The sequence below is a fragment of the Pseudonaja textilis genome, chromosome 1, assembly GCF_049901715.1.
Source record: "Pseudonaja textilis isolate UNSWEBS1 chromosome 1, rPseTex1.2, whole genome shotgun sequence".
NCBI classification, from domain to species: domain Eukaryota; kingdom Metazoa; phylum Chordata; class Lepidosauria; order Squamata; family Elapidae; genus Pseudonaja; species Pseudonaja textilis.
The window spans coordinates 302,812,581-302,827,968 of NC_141990.1; the positions used below are offsets into that span (position 1 = coordinate 302,812,581).

A 15,388-nucleotide genomic window follows, 5' to 3' on the forward strand; every position below is an offset into this window, starting at 1 on the left:
TGGGGAAATGAAGATCTGCTCTAATATTTTTGCTGATGATCAGAGTTCAACAGATTCAGGTGCATTTAACTAAATGTTTTAAAAGATATTGGTTCAATGTTTTAATGATTCAATATTACTTCTGTTCCCCACCCCTACTTTTGAAGATAAACAACATAAGCTACAGGATTTGTTACTGTAATTTCTTCTTCAAACTATTGCAAAATTAAGAATATTTTCATCTAGGAGGGGTTCTGTCAATATTATGGAAGGAAACATGTTTCCAGAAATTGAGTTGAAATAAATTTTCATCCAACTCTCATCCAATTGCATCAGTCAAATTGAATAGAAAACCTATTCTTAAAATGAAAAGAATATTCTATATATTTCTACCATGTAATTATTAAACATTAGTTAATTTTTAAAAAATAATTAGTAAAAATGATTAGAAGAAAAAGACAGCAACTCTAATCCAGCATATATAGATAGGCTTGAATTTCTAAGAACTCAAAGGCAGATTTTATAAAACTAAGCTTTCAAAGCTTGGTGTTCTTTCCTTTTAATCAGGTTATGTCTGTTCAAGTTTTATAGACATTTGAGAATTTTGTAAAATTATTCTTTTCTTCATTTTCTTTAACGAAGAAAAGGAAAATTTTGCTTAATTTTTAAAAGCCTCATGAAATTAGAGTTCATATTTCAACAAAGAAACAGAGGGAGACAGGATAATGATTTCTTGAAAATGAGGTAACATGTGCCAACTCACTGAAGAATGGGTTATTTTTCCCCTTGAGATTTAGTCACTTAAAGACATGTACATAACAGATGGAACAATCAGAACCAAGCTGTCAAAGTTAAAGAACAAGATCAAATTAAACTTGAATGAAATTGTGCTTTCATCACAACTGTCTTGTTTCTTTGCCATCTTGAGACAACAGGGAATATTCAAGCATTAAAGATTTATAAATATATTTTTAACAAAAGAATTATTTCTTAATTTTATTAATAATTAAATCTTTGTAAAAATGATTTTTTCATGTGGTTAAGAAATAGATATTTACTTACTTTATATTCAATATTATTTAATAACATTATTAAACAATATTTTCTTATTAATAACAGAAATAATGTTACATTAATATTAAACAGAATAAAAGTAATTGTTCTTCAAATACTTTTACTTTTTTAAACAAATTGGACGGCCTTAATAGCCCCTTTAGCTTTGATTTAATGAGAATAGTATGCAAATAATTATTTTCCATTATATACATTAAATTTCATTAGACTTGAAGTGTCTAGAAGCTAATATCAATGCAGATGTAAAGATCAGGGAAGACATCTTAAATGAAAAGTTGAATCTCAAAACAGGCACACATATATCTCCATCTGATTGCCTTGAAAGTTTTTTCAGTTGTTGATATTTCTTTTAACCATTTGAACAATCATAAGAAATTTCTCAAGTATTTCCAGTAACAAATACAATTCAAGGAAACCAGTCACCAGGAAAATTCTAATCCATTTTTTTTCCAATGAAAAAGTAGTTGTATTTAGGCAGAACACATTGGGCAAGGGTGAGTTTTCACCACATAAAACAGAACCTCCAATGCCTCCACATCACTGGGGAGTACAAGTACAAGGTCTGGGTGGTTCCATAAGGCATTTTTTTCTCAGTTTGTTTGCAGTATCTGTTTTTTGTTATTATTGCTTTTGTTCTGGTTTGGTTTCTAGAATGGACAAGAAGAGGGATTGGGAGAATTCCTGTTCAGGGGAAGGAAATTGGAGCTCATTGGAGCTAGTGTCAGACTTTTTAATGGAAGATTCATAGATGTCTATATGAAACTATAATGGTTCAAAATAATACTGTGCATGCCATGATGTCATTGTATTGTGATGGAAAGCTTACCCAATAAATTCCAACAATTGAAGAGGATCCCCCAAAAGCAAGAGCCACAAAGCTACATAGCTCTGTTGATGTTGATGAAAGACAGTATGAGTGTGATTATGTCTGTCACAAATTTGTAAGCTGTAACTCTCCCCCACACACACATACAACAATTGAGTGAGAAGAATTTTTGGAATGTCAAACAATCTTATATATCATTTTTTTCATAATCCTTATTTAAATCAGGATAACCAATTTTGGGGTGCGAGAGGGAGTTCTTAAAAAAAAAGGCAGGGAAGAGATTCCATCATCAAATTTTTCTTGTTCTCTTTTTTTTTTGTTCAGAGAGAAAGACCAAATTTGCTGCTTTCCCCATATTGTACCGAATGAATCTGGCAACATAATACACAAAAGATCATATCTGATCGAGTATTATGTTATCAGAATGCCAAAACAGAACACAAGAGCAGGAAAAGAGTAGGCTTTCCTTGAAAAGTCATGAGACCTATACAAGAATTTAATCTGAAATTGACATCAAAAGCTCTTGAACAATACGTCTCATGTGCAAACATGCCAGAAATGCATACAATTTGTTTTTATTCTTACTCCCTCCCTGGGGAATACAGTCAACAAAACTTTGTTTCAGGTGCAGTGGGATGATGAGAGATGCATGAATTATTGTATGGTGTCCTGGGTAGACAAGGGTATCAGAAAAATCTTGGGATAGCTGTTCTCATTTCCATATATTCCTCAAATTAAAGGGATATTTTAAAACTCATCAGGTTAGCTTAGAGTTGCCCCACTGAACCTGTAAACTCAGGAGATCTGTGTATGCACTGAACCATCCCCAGAGGTGTTTAATGCTTAAGGGATGCTAGTCGTCTGTACCAATTTCAGGTTCTACTTTATTCAGCAAGAAAATTCGTATGATAGAACTGTCACTATATATCTATCGTTCTACGGGTAAATGCTAACAATTTATGCTTCTGAATTAGCATGCAGTTTGCATTTCTCCTAATCAACAAAATACAAAGCCTTCTCAAGCATGTTATTTTTTTATTGGTGTGCTTGTTTCCCAGCAATGCTGCTCAAGGTTAATTTCTTTGCTCAATCTGCACTTTTGCTAATTTAATAAAATATCATTCCTTGATGCCTAATTTCAACAAATCTTTGCTATTACTTCTTATATAGTTTTTTTTTTAATGGAACTAGAATTTTTCATTTTTCCCCAGCACAATTGTTTAAGCAATGCTTATGTGATCCAAGACTCCAACAAGCCATAATTATTTCCTAGTCTGATTTGGGTCCCAATTCAAATATGTTTTTGATATATTCCTTAGATATTTATAGGATGTTATTAAGAAAAATTGAGAAATTATCCAAATGCTGGAAAAGAATCACACATATTCTTATTTCAAGTGGCTGTAATTTCTTTTTTAAAAGTTCAATCCTATAAATAATTTTTGAATATTAAAACTAATAGCAATAGAATAACAGGCACTTTAATGGGATCAGGAAAGGCAGCACATTCCCTTCCTCAAATCAATGTTGAATTTTTGAGGTCAGTTACTAAGAGTGCTACTTCTTGATGTATTGATGAAGCTATACATGTTATCCAGAATGCCTCAGAATGCCCTTGTGACACCACTGCTTTGTGAGCTGCACTCATTATGCTTCCCGGTATAATTTAAGGTGTTGGTTATTACTATGAACTTCCACATGATAGCGGGATCACCCATTTGAGAGATCATTTAACTTTTGATGTTTTTGCCTGGGCAGCAACAGATGACAGAGAGGACATGGGTCCCCTTGGTAAAACAATGTCACCTTTTGGGAGCCAGGAATGACACCTTCTTTGTTATGATGCATGCATCTGGAATGAGGTTAGTGTCAAACTATGAATGGTTCCCATCCTGATAACATTCAGGAAGGCTTTAAACATGGCCTAAACTTAGCTGTTCATCCAAGCCTTGAAGTAGGATGGATGGATCTTCCCTTGTTAGAGATGATTGATATTTTTTGCTTTGGGTAGAAATTTTCTCCAGACTGCCATTCTTTCATTTATCTTTTTGTATTTCTTTTTATATGTGTTATTATATTTAAAGTTTGTTTTATACTGTAATTGCTCTGGAATCATATGATACCAAAATCAAATCAAATAAAATTATGCAATTAGATAAAGGCAGTAGTATTGCAGTAGTATTACCAGATAGGTCCACAGAAAAATTTCTGCTGGAGAGAACGTACCTGCTCAATTCTCGAATCTTTTAATTAGCACTTCTTTTACTTTCTCCTAATTTTGACCATATAGTAATAAAGGAACACTGAAGGTTAAATGTGTGCATACTTGCATAATATTTACTAGCTGATTCTCAGTTCTTCAAAGCATCATACATTTCCTACCAACAGGCAACACCTTTCTAAGGGGCTATTTTAGCTGCTGTGCATTACAAAAGAAAACCCAAACAAAAACATTAAGCCTTTCACACTAATAAAACCACTATATTTTTTTAAAAAACAAGAAAAAGAAAAAAAAGGGAGGGGGGACAAAAACAGGGAAGTAATTACACTGATCTTATGACTGCTTCTTTCCACTGATCCCAGTAAAAAGAAAATTAAAAAGTGTGATTCAGTATTTAAAACTTGGCATTGAAAATACAAAGATGAATATATTTTAACTCGTGTGTTTGTGTGTGTGTGTGTGATTAAAACATGTTATTGTTGTAGGTTACAGTGTTGCTGCATACCAATTTCCTATTATTTTGATTTAATGTAAATTCAAGAACTCGATGGTTATCTTTTGCTCACAATTCATTATCACTATTTTTAATTTAAACTACCTATACCTTGAACATACCATATTTTCTTGCCTCTGTTTGTTTGAACTGAAGCCTAAATATACTTCAACACTCTTTGATGTTTGTGCATATGTGTCTCTGTGTGCATGCCACTGTGTGCTTTTGCTAAAGCATGATAAAGCAATGTCCTTTTCCAGAGGAGGATACATATGAACATTGGTTAGAGAAAAAATGTTGAATATTTATACTCCTTTAGGATCAGTTAAAACTCTAACTACGCAAGATTTTTTTAAATCAATCCTCTTTTCAACACAAGAGCCTGCAGCAAAAAAATTTGGGGGGGGGAAATGCTACCAGCAATAAGACCTGCTGTTTTTGTAACCCAGCTCATAAAATAATAAGAAATATTACCATTAACCATTGCATACACATCCATTATATGTGGATATAAATTACAACTATATATTATCACAATAACTTATATTGCTTGCAGAGTTATTTAACCAACATATAAAAATGAGATACTGGAAAAAAATTAAAAGAAAGTGTTTTCCAAAACTTATATTAAAGGATAAAATATAGATTGTAAAAAATCATCAACAACAAGAATAGGAAATTGGCTGAATTACTAACTTTACTCATAGAGAGTGCATTAGTTAGAACATTCTAAATTACAGTGTACTTTGTATACAATGAAAATTAAAGAAGTTCTAAACTTTCTTGCACTAGATCAAATTGTTTATTTATGGAGTCCTGTTTTAGATTCTGACTGGAATTACAGAAAGCATTCAACATGTCAGACAAAAAAAGGGATCATTCCAATAAGCAGACCTTTGATCTTTTACACTGTAAATTGAATACATAATGAAAGGGAACCATGGTTTAATGGCACAAAGCATCTTTTGCATGCAGAAGATCTCATATTCGTTAACTGGCTTACCCAGTTAAACAAGTAAATAAGAATTCTGCTTTCTCCCATTCAGTTGGTACAGGGCTAGCATGCAGTAGATTAGGACTGGTGGATCATTCAATGATAAGCTATGGAATAATTTAAATTAAGCAAATTAAAAGCAAACTTAGTATGGAGCAATGTGCTTCATGATTTAAAACACATAGAGACACAATTTGCAATATAATATCACATATTTAACCAACCTACTAATTGAAATAAACAGACAAAAAGAAAATATACTAAAGAAGGTTGCATACGGGGTGGGATTCTACCAGTTCTCACCTATTCGCTAGAACCGGTTGTTAACATTCTAAGCAGTTCGGAGAACCAGTTGTTAGAAGAAATTACTGGCCTAATTCTGGAAGGAAGGCAGGAAGGAAACATTCTGGTGTTGCTTACAGAAACTGCCTCCCTGTTAACCTTTATTACATTCTTGGCAGGACTAGACTTCCTGTCTCAGGAACATCTCTGGACTTTTTTCGTCCTCCTTTGCTGGTACTTTGCTTTTGTGGAATGACCATTCAAAGTTACAATGGCACTGAAAAAAGTGACTTATGACACTTTTTCACACTTACAACTGTTGCAGCATCCCTACAGTCATGAGAGGCCAGGTGAGGAGATGCGTGCCTTGATGTGAGTGATATTGGCCACACTCAGCCAATAACATGACCACCAAGCCATGTCCACCCAGTCACATGACCACCAAGCCACGGCCACCACCTAAGCCACACGCACAGAACCGGTTGTTAAAAATTTTGAATCCCATCCCTGGTTGCATATCAATGTGTATTTTTTCTAAATAAGCAGATTCTACAATATAATTTCAAATCTAATTTCTGCTGAACACAGTGAAATATAACTCATATTAAAATGCAAACTCATAATAATGACAGTCCCGGGAAAGAAAAAGGCATCAGAAGGAAACTCAGATAATCGTTCCTTGATTCTCTTTGTATGGGGGGCAGCGAGACATTGTAGCAATCTTCAAGATTCTGTTATTATATCCTGCAGAAATAAAGTGCCACACCTGTAATTCATGCATTGTCTATTTCCTGAATTTCCTACCTTGAAGGGATGGCAAAGTTCTAATAATGAAAGTCAAAGACCATGGTAAGAAATGGGAATGCAACTAAATATTAAGAAGACCAAATGCCAACAGCAATCAATCTTGGAATTCACAGTGAAAATACTGAAGTGATGGATGGCTTCTGCCTTTCAGGATCGCAAACTAGGACTTGGTATAGCAGTTTTGAAAAAGATATTCGGATTTTGTGACATGTCTATTCCTACAAATTTTACAATCACATAGGCAATGATTTTTCCCCATGATACTCTATGAAAGTGAAAGCAGGATAACAAAGAGTACTGACACTTTTGCCTTTGGTATTAAAGAAGAGCCTTGAGAATATCATGGAGTGATATGACCAGCACATGTGGCTAATCAAACACTACAATTTTCAATGAACAGAATACTTATAAAACTGTAATAGACTTCTTTAGTCCTCTTTAAGGTACAATTGTATTTATGCAAAATTAGCATAATTTGCCTTATTCTAAATAATGTTTACTAGCTTGTACAGATATATGGATCTGCAGTTGACTGTAAGTACAATTTCAATGCTGTTATTGGTTATTGAAATTTAGAATGGTATGGTTTTATTCAAAATAATGTAATCATAATGTATCATAGGAAGCTTTCTTTTAACATATATCCAGAATTTAACATACATGTCACAATGGAGACCACAAAAACAGAAACAGCCACTAAATAAATCCTTTTCAACAATCTATAACAGGGATGTCAAATTCGATTATATTGAGGGCCACATTAGGGTTGCGGCTGACCTTGGGGGCCGAGTGGGCATGGCTGGATGGTCGCAGCTGACTGGATGGTGGTGGCTGGGTTGTTGTGGCCAGCTTGATGTTGCTTGCATGTGGGGGGCTGTGGTGGTCTGGGTGGGGCTAGGGGGATCCATTGTTTCCAGCCCGCGCCCAGGGGTGACAGCAGCTCCTCACTGATTCCAGGGCAGTCCCACAGATCTAAGGCTGACTGCATTCCGGCCCAGATGGCTGAAACCAAGTTTTATATCAATGCCTGGCTGACCTGGGCCAGGGCTGAGGCACCGGTCCTTTGCGGTTTCCAAGGAAGACTCGCAGGCAAAATCTAACCACATTGCACGCCGGATCAGTTTGACATCCCTGATCTATAATCTTTTGAATGAACCAGAGTTGCCAATACTATGTAACTTTCACTTGCTAAGAGATCTGAGTCATAGTTCCACAGAATATAGGAAAGTTATCCTATATGCCATAATAATATACACCCTTTCCCTAGCAAGCTGCTCCAATACCTGGCCATGCCTTCTTTTAATGGAGCATTATTTTAATGGAGGTTCTGTTCCACCACCTACTGCAGCATTCAAAAATGCTTCTTCTCCAACTTCATGGATGTGGTACTATGCCTTGCTGAACATAAGAACAAAGGATATACTGAATCTTTAATCTTGAATTTGGGAGTGTCTACAAAATGAATGTTCTGTGCAGCAAGAACAGAGAAATTGACTGCATACCACATTATTACAATAGCAGAGAAAAGAGAAACACTTTCAAGAGATGGCCTATATGGATGAAGCAAGCCTTTTAACTAAACAGCCATTATATTATAATAAAACATTAACTGAATGCAAGCAGGATAAAGAAGAGAGATTCCTGAAAAGAGAGTTCCACTGTCCCTATATTCAGTTTGTTTATGTATAATTGGGTGATTCTGGGCTTAATTTCTTAGCTTTGTATTTTAAGGCTAAGATGAATGAGCCCAATTAGCTGAATCTCAGAGGGGGAAAAAAGTCCAGTATAATGAAAGAAAATAATATAAGAGGCTTACAAAGCAGGAAATATTATAGTGGGTTTTGTCCTGAAATAAAATTATAATCTAGCAGGAACAATTGCTGATGACATATTTTGGAGTAGGCACTGGGGATAAAGAAACACTTCCTATTTCTAGAATAATAGGGATTCTGCAGCATGGAGTAAAATGGTTCATTGAAATACTGTGTTCTGTAGTCACTAAAAAAGTTTCAGTATGACAGCTGCTGTACATGGGAAGGCAACAAATGCTAGGTGACCAGAGATGACTGGCATGACATGTGCATCTTATGCAATCATGTTCACAACTATCCTAAAAATATTCTGTGGAAAAGTCTTTTTAAAAATTATAATGGTACCAAAACCATCAATCTAGCCCACAAAACATTATAGCAGCACAGAAATAATGTTATTTACTGAAGAGACAAATCTACAAAATGGTTATATCCCAAAATAGTAAAATATTGTGAGGTACTGCATTTTCAGCAACTAAATGATTTGTTATAATCCTCCTAGAAAATGCCTTTTTCTTTCTTAAGTGATGTTTTTGAACTGGTTTTCCTTGCTTCAGAACTCTCTTCCTGTGGAGGCAATGAGGGTAGCATAATTAAGAGCCAATTACATTTATCTTGACATAATGCCTTGACAAGCTGGTTTAGTAGAGAGTTCCTAGGCTGCTATTCTGATTCTTTATTTTTCTGAATGGCTGGACCGAAGAATTAAGCAAATGAATAGGGTAAGCAACTATTTAAGTCTGGATCTAGCTTTTGCTTTATGTACCCTAAGGAGTATTTTTCTGTTTTTAGCTCTACTCTAAACATTCTGCCAGAACATTCTAAATTATCTATGTTCCAATAAAATTTGAATGCCTCATGTTTTCTGTGTTCTGATAGGAGAAAATTGGAAAATTAGTTTTGAATATACTAGGCATAAAAAAAATTGGGAGCTTGGGACAAATATGCTCACTTTCCCCCCCAACCCCATGGCTAAATGAATAATTAAAAAACATTGCTTCTGTTGTTTCCAATAGGGATTTTAACTTCTTAATTTTTAAAAAATATACCACTTTTTTACATAAATTATTTCCCAAATAGCAGTTAATATAGACTATCACCCTATCTCATTCAAACAAGAAGTTTGCCAATCCATCCGCCTTATAGAAATAAGATGAAGAAAAAGTTCTTTGCTAGATGTGTATTCCTATTTGTTTTTGCAAAAACGAAACTCCTTCTTAATTCTTGTATCAATAACAACAGCAACATTATGAAACCTAAATAAAATAAAATATATATTTGCAGCTGCAGTAGCAAATACATTTATCATATGTACATATATAACTGAGCAAAGTATAGGTACCATAAAAATAGAAATTAAAACAGTATATTATAAAAAATTGTAAAATGACAAGAACCTATAGACTAAAAGGCCCATGCTATAAAAACAAATCAACATAAATCAGTAAAAATGTACTCTTCTTAGCATTTGCAACCTATCAGCAGCGTGTCTTAGGAGCTATCCCCATCCTGGTCAGAAGCCTCGGTCAAAAGCCAGGTCTTCAAAGCCCTGTGAAATGGCAGCAACATGAGAGCTTATGTTTTTATTTTTGTATGATTGTAAACTGACCAGAGTTACTCTGAGGTAAGATGGGTGGCCAATAAATAATTTATTTTATAAATAAATATATAAATTATTTAATTAATCAATCTCAGGGCGAACTTCATTCCAGAGGACAGGTGCTGCTCCAATGAACACTTCTGGAGTCTCAATAAATGATATTATATAATCACTCCATCAGATCTAAAACAATAGCAACATGAACATCCCTGCTGTTATATTAATTAGCATATACTTAAAACAAACATCATAAAAATTTTGCACAAGATGCAGTTTCAGGACCAAACATCAAGATAGTCCCTCATAAGCAGTCTCTCACAGGTAGTACTGCAGTTATTTCAATTTGAGATTATGAGTACATGAATCTCTCTAGTTTGTTCCCATTCATGAAAGCATAATAATCCATCTGAAGCTGGTAATACTGTAGGGACTATTCACTGAAGTCATTGAGGAGGTATAATCCCATTTAGTGCATGTAATTCCATCTATCAGCTTCGTTTCTCAAGATTCAGTTGCAATTTGTGGGACCTTATCCACCACATCACTGTACAGCAGGGGGTCAAACTCAAGCTCCAGTGGCTGGATCCGGCCCACTGCGTACTTAGCAGTGGTGGGATTCAAATTTTTTTACTACCAGTTCTGTGGGGGTGGCTTGGTGGGCATTGCAAGGGAAGAATACTGTAAAAACTCCAGTCAGAGGTTGTATTTGCCGGTTCTCTGAACTATTCAAAATTTCCATTATTGGTTCTCTAAAACTGGTCAGAACCTGCTGAATACCACCTCTGGTGCTTAGATCTGGCCATGGGGCCACCCTGGAAACAGCAAAGGATTGGCCCACAGTGCCTCTACCAGTGAAAACGGAGCTCGGGAGGGCTCTCCAGAGCTACGTTTTCACTGGCAGAGGGTTGCAGGAGGAAACTGCAGCCAAAAATAGAGCATGCAAGGGATGCTGGTGGCCCTCCTGAGTTCAGTTTTTGCGGGCAGAGGGTTGTAGGAGGCTGTCGCAGCCAAAAACAGAGCTCAGCAGCCTGCTTTCGTGGCAGAGCACTTGGGCCACTACAGGCGCTCCCAACATGAGTGACATTGAGCTGGCCACACCCACCCTGGCCACGCCCATCCTGGCCCCCTGAGGACAAACACAACCCTGATGTGGGCCTCAATGAAATCAAGTTTGACATCCCTACAGTATTCATTCACTGGTCCAAAATATGTATATTATGATTAAATGATATGGAAAAGTACACTTAACTTTAAAATTCCTGAGGACCTTCCCCAATGATTTTATACAGGTGTAAGTAACATTGGGGCTATTGAAGTGCCTTATAGCATTCCACAATCTATTGCCAGGGTGTAAAAACATGGCCACCAAATCATACTCTCAAGTGATTATACCCACAAGTAGAAACAAATTCATAATCTGCTCCTTTGTTTAATCACTTTACATATGGTACATACAATAATATAGGTTTACTTGCAACACAAATATGTATGAAGTCTCAAAATGAAAAACATTATTATGTGAAACAGAAAATGAGAATGAGAGAATGAATTATTTTAAAAAAAATACAGCAGCATGTTGCCTACCAGTCACATTCTTTGAAATTTACCTGTCATGTGCCCTCATGAAATCCCAAAGTTTTGAAACACCATTCTGAAAAAAAGGCAAATAAATAATATGTTATATTAACATTCAATCTGTTTCCATGCAAATCAAGCAGTTAACTTTCAAGTTCATTTTTAGTTATAAAAGCCACAATTATTTTGGAAGCCTCTCTAAACTTCCTACTTCTGATGGAAAAGTTGCATATATGCTAACTAGCTGGTGTGAAAAAGCTAGGTTTTATGGGTGTATCTATGTATTTTTCTTGGCAATAATGTGGAAGTTGTTTTCCCATTGTCTTCTTGGAATATTTTTTTTCCAACAGTTCAATCTGAAATGCAGTCCTGAGATTTCCTGACGACTTCCCATCATTATAATATATCAAACCTTGATCTAGTTTAGCCATGACCAACTATGCTCTGCTACTGAGTTAAGTCTAACTATGGTAGCAATTGTTGTTATATGATTGTAGAAAGTCTTTCCTAGAAAGTTGGCACAGGACGTATGCTTTGACATACAACTGAATCTGATCTTCTAATAGTCAAATAATTCACATTGGTTAAGATAATTTATTGTTCTTTCCATGCTAGTGGACAGATTGGATCTTTGGCAGTTCATCTTAACACTGTTATTAGGCTTGAAACAAGAAAACAATTACACAGGTAGGATTCAAGACAATAACATATTGATAAGGAAGAGCTTAAAGGTCAAAACCAACTCTTTCCAACCACTTGTGCTAATGTTGAGTTCAAATCTGTTCCTCTTCATCCAGCCCCATACGGCTTCCAGACACCAAGAAAAAAATCTCAACAGTATCACTTGGTTTGGACAGAGATCTATAACTAATATCAGCATACAGTATTAAGAATGCTTCAGCCCTTACTGACAGATGACCTCACCCATTGGTTTCATGTAGATGTGAAACAGGAAGGGGAGAGCACTGAGTGCTGAGAAACTCTACACTGGCCCCCATCAACACCAAGTGGAACTGACCCTGGGAGAACGAAGAGAACGGTTGAGTTACTTTGGCTCCCCCACTTATAACTTTTTGAACTGATCCAGAAAAATATCACAATCAATCATACTGAAAGCCACCAACAGATCAAGAGCAGCAAGGATGGATGCATAGCACCCATCCTATTCCTGCCATATATTATCCACAAGAATGATCAATTACTATCTCAGTCTCATTTGTACACATGACACTTGACTGAAAAGAGTACAGATAATCTCCAAATTCGAAAAGGACCTATAATTGCTCATTTTTCAAGGATTTTTTTTATATTAGTAAACAGTTGTTGAGGAATAAAAGTACTTCTTTTAAAAAAATGATTAATTGGTATAATGTTGTCCAGTTTAATAGCTTTCTCTATTTTACATTATGTTGTTGTGGATTGAAATGAAAGTCTTTTTGTCTTTGCTACTAGCGTAATGCAATTCAGATCAGCTTTGTGTAGTTAAGTTTCTATTGTGCTGAATACCGACTTCACGCTGACAGTCCAGTATGAAGGCTGCTAATTATTAATAGCAAGCAAACAGTTACCAATGGTTATATGGCTCTGTGTACTTTACAGCACATTAAATCTAACGTACTTATGGTGATTTTATCAGGTAATACACAAAATGACAATGATTTATCTTCTATTCAACAAACTCATATGTTTATAAAATAATGAAGACATAACAAATGGGGAATCAACTTGGTCTTTCAAGGCTTCTCTTCATTGCCCCAGATAAGTAACCATCAAAATGTTTACCATGCAGACATTCGCAATAGTAAGGTGGGGGCTGCGCTACCACTCCTATTGCTATTCTTCTCAATAGACTGAGGAATGTTTTTCTAGTGTCTCATGCATATAGAGAAAGTTAGTAGCAAAAGTAAACACTATTAACCCTGCAGTGCTAGCTCTACACAAAAATGCCCCCCTGTTAGAAACTGCTTGAATGCTGGCATTTGTCAAGTAAAAGAGAGAATTCTCACAGAGAAACCTATTTATGTATTCGGTCACTAAACAGATCCATTCCAGGCATTCCTGACAAGGACATGGAAGTCTGTGTTCTCAATACAGGTAATCCTTCATTTACAAACATTCATTTAGTGACCATTCGAAGCTACAACGGCACTGAAAAAAGTGACTTTTGACCATTTTTTGCTTGACCCTTGCAGCGTTGCCATGGTTATGTGATCAAAACTTGGATGCTTGGCAACTGGTATGTATTTACAGTAGCAATATCCCGGGATTATGTGAATACTCTTTGCAAACCTCTGACAAGCAAAGTCAACGGAGGCCAAATTCACTTAACTGTGTTACTGACTCAACAACTATATTGATTCACTTAACAACTATGGCAAGAAAGGTCGTAAAATGGGGGGAAACTCACTTAATAATTCTATGCAGCAACAAAAAATTTGTGTTTGTAAATTGAGGACTACCTGTAGTCACCCCCATGCTTTGGAACTCCCTTCTAGTTAAAATTCATTCACCTCTTCCCTCTAGTCTTTAGGATTATTTTGAAGACCCATCTGCTCTGCTTTGCCTGGGAAGTGTCCTATGATTTAAAAGTGGGACTGCCAGTGCATGGCATTTGTATTGGTGAAAAAAAATGTCTTTGATTTTCTTTTTTACCTTTACAGCTATTAGGATATTCTGAATCTATTTTTATACATTTATGTTGCTAGCTACCTATACTCTGTGGGAATAGACAGCATACAAGCAAAATAAATAAGCAAGCTTATTGCATATTAACCGCCTGCCAACTAACCAAAACAGCAAAATAAGTATCTTTTCAATCCTATGTCTTCATGGCTCTATTTGAATAAATATAAGGTTACCTGCATTTAAAAGCTGAAGATATGTAGATTGGTGGTGGTGGATCTTATGGAGGATGTTCTGCAAGTGAATAAGGAATCTCTACTCCCATTGTAGGAAGAAAAGACTAGCCATTGATTGGATTCTTAAAAATAAGATGCCTATATGAGACAAACTACCCCCTTTATGCCATTCAGGCTTTGTACTTGAAACTAAAATTGCTGGGTTCGTGCAAGGCACTAAATCTTTAATATGGATTAACAAAACGATTTATAAGATATCATAACATAGCATACCATGGCCACGCAGATACATCCTATTATAGATCGCAGCTTGTGTAATTATAGTAAATTGGGTTCCTACCACATCACAAACTGCTCAATCTCTTTTCAGCCGTAATGTGTGAATCTAGTATTAATCTCTCTTATGCCTGCTGCAGAAATATTGCCTTAATGCAGGTATGTTATATATGATATATAAGAAAGCAAGCATGTAAAATATACACACCACTCACTGTATTTAGATTTCATTTCCCTTAGTTGTGAGAAGTAAGCAAGAGAACAAGCCTTAACATCCTCTGAACCAGTGGGCTGGGGATCACTGGTGGTCTTCAAGAAAACTTTGGTGGTCCGCAGAGAAATGTCACTCCCCAAAGCAATTAATCCAGGCTGTGCGGGAACACAAGGCTGCGCTGCCCACATGGCCTGTGGGAACACAAGGTTTGCGTTGCTTGCATTGTGAACATGAGGTAGTGAGGGGAGGGGGGAAAGGATGGAGAGGGGAACTTGTCCCACTCACCCCACGCCTGGCCACCAGGCTGCTTCTTTCCGCTTCTTTCTTCTGCTTTTGGCTACACGCAAGGAAAGCAGCAAAAGTCTTTCTTTCTCTCCC

The 15,388-nt window shown here is 36.0% G+C and overlaps 1 protein-coding gene across 2 annotated transcripts in view; it reads right to left on the reverse strand.

Moving 5' to 3' along the window:
• The window catches only part of NUDT14 (nudix hydrolase 14), a 53,735-nt gene that overhangs the window by 20,532 nt on the left and 17,815 nt on the right, over positions 1–15,388 (reverse strand). For both annotated transcript variants that reach the window (XM_026698601.2, XM_087922295.1), the window contains exon 2: positions 11,695–11,738. In XM_026698601.2, coding sequence (XP_026554386.1) covers positions 11,695–11,738 — 44 coding nt within the window. The remainder of the gene's footprint in view (positions 1–11,694; positions 11,739–15,388) is intronic.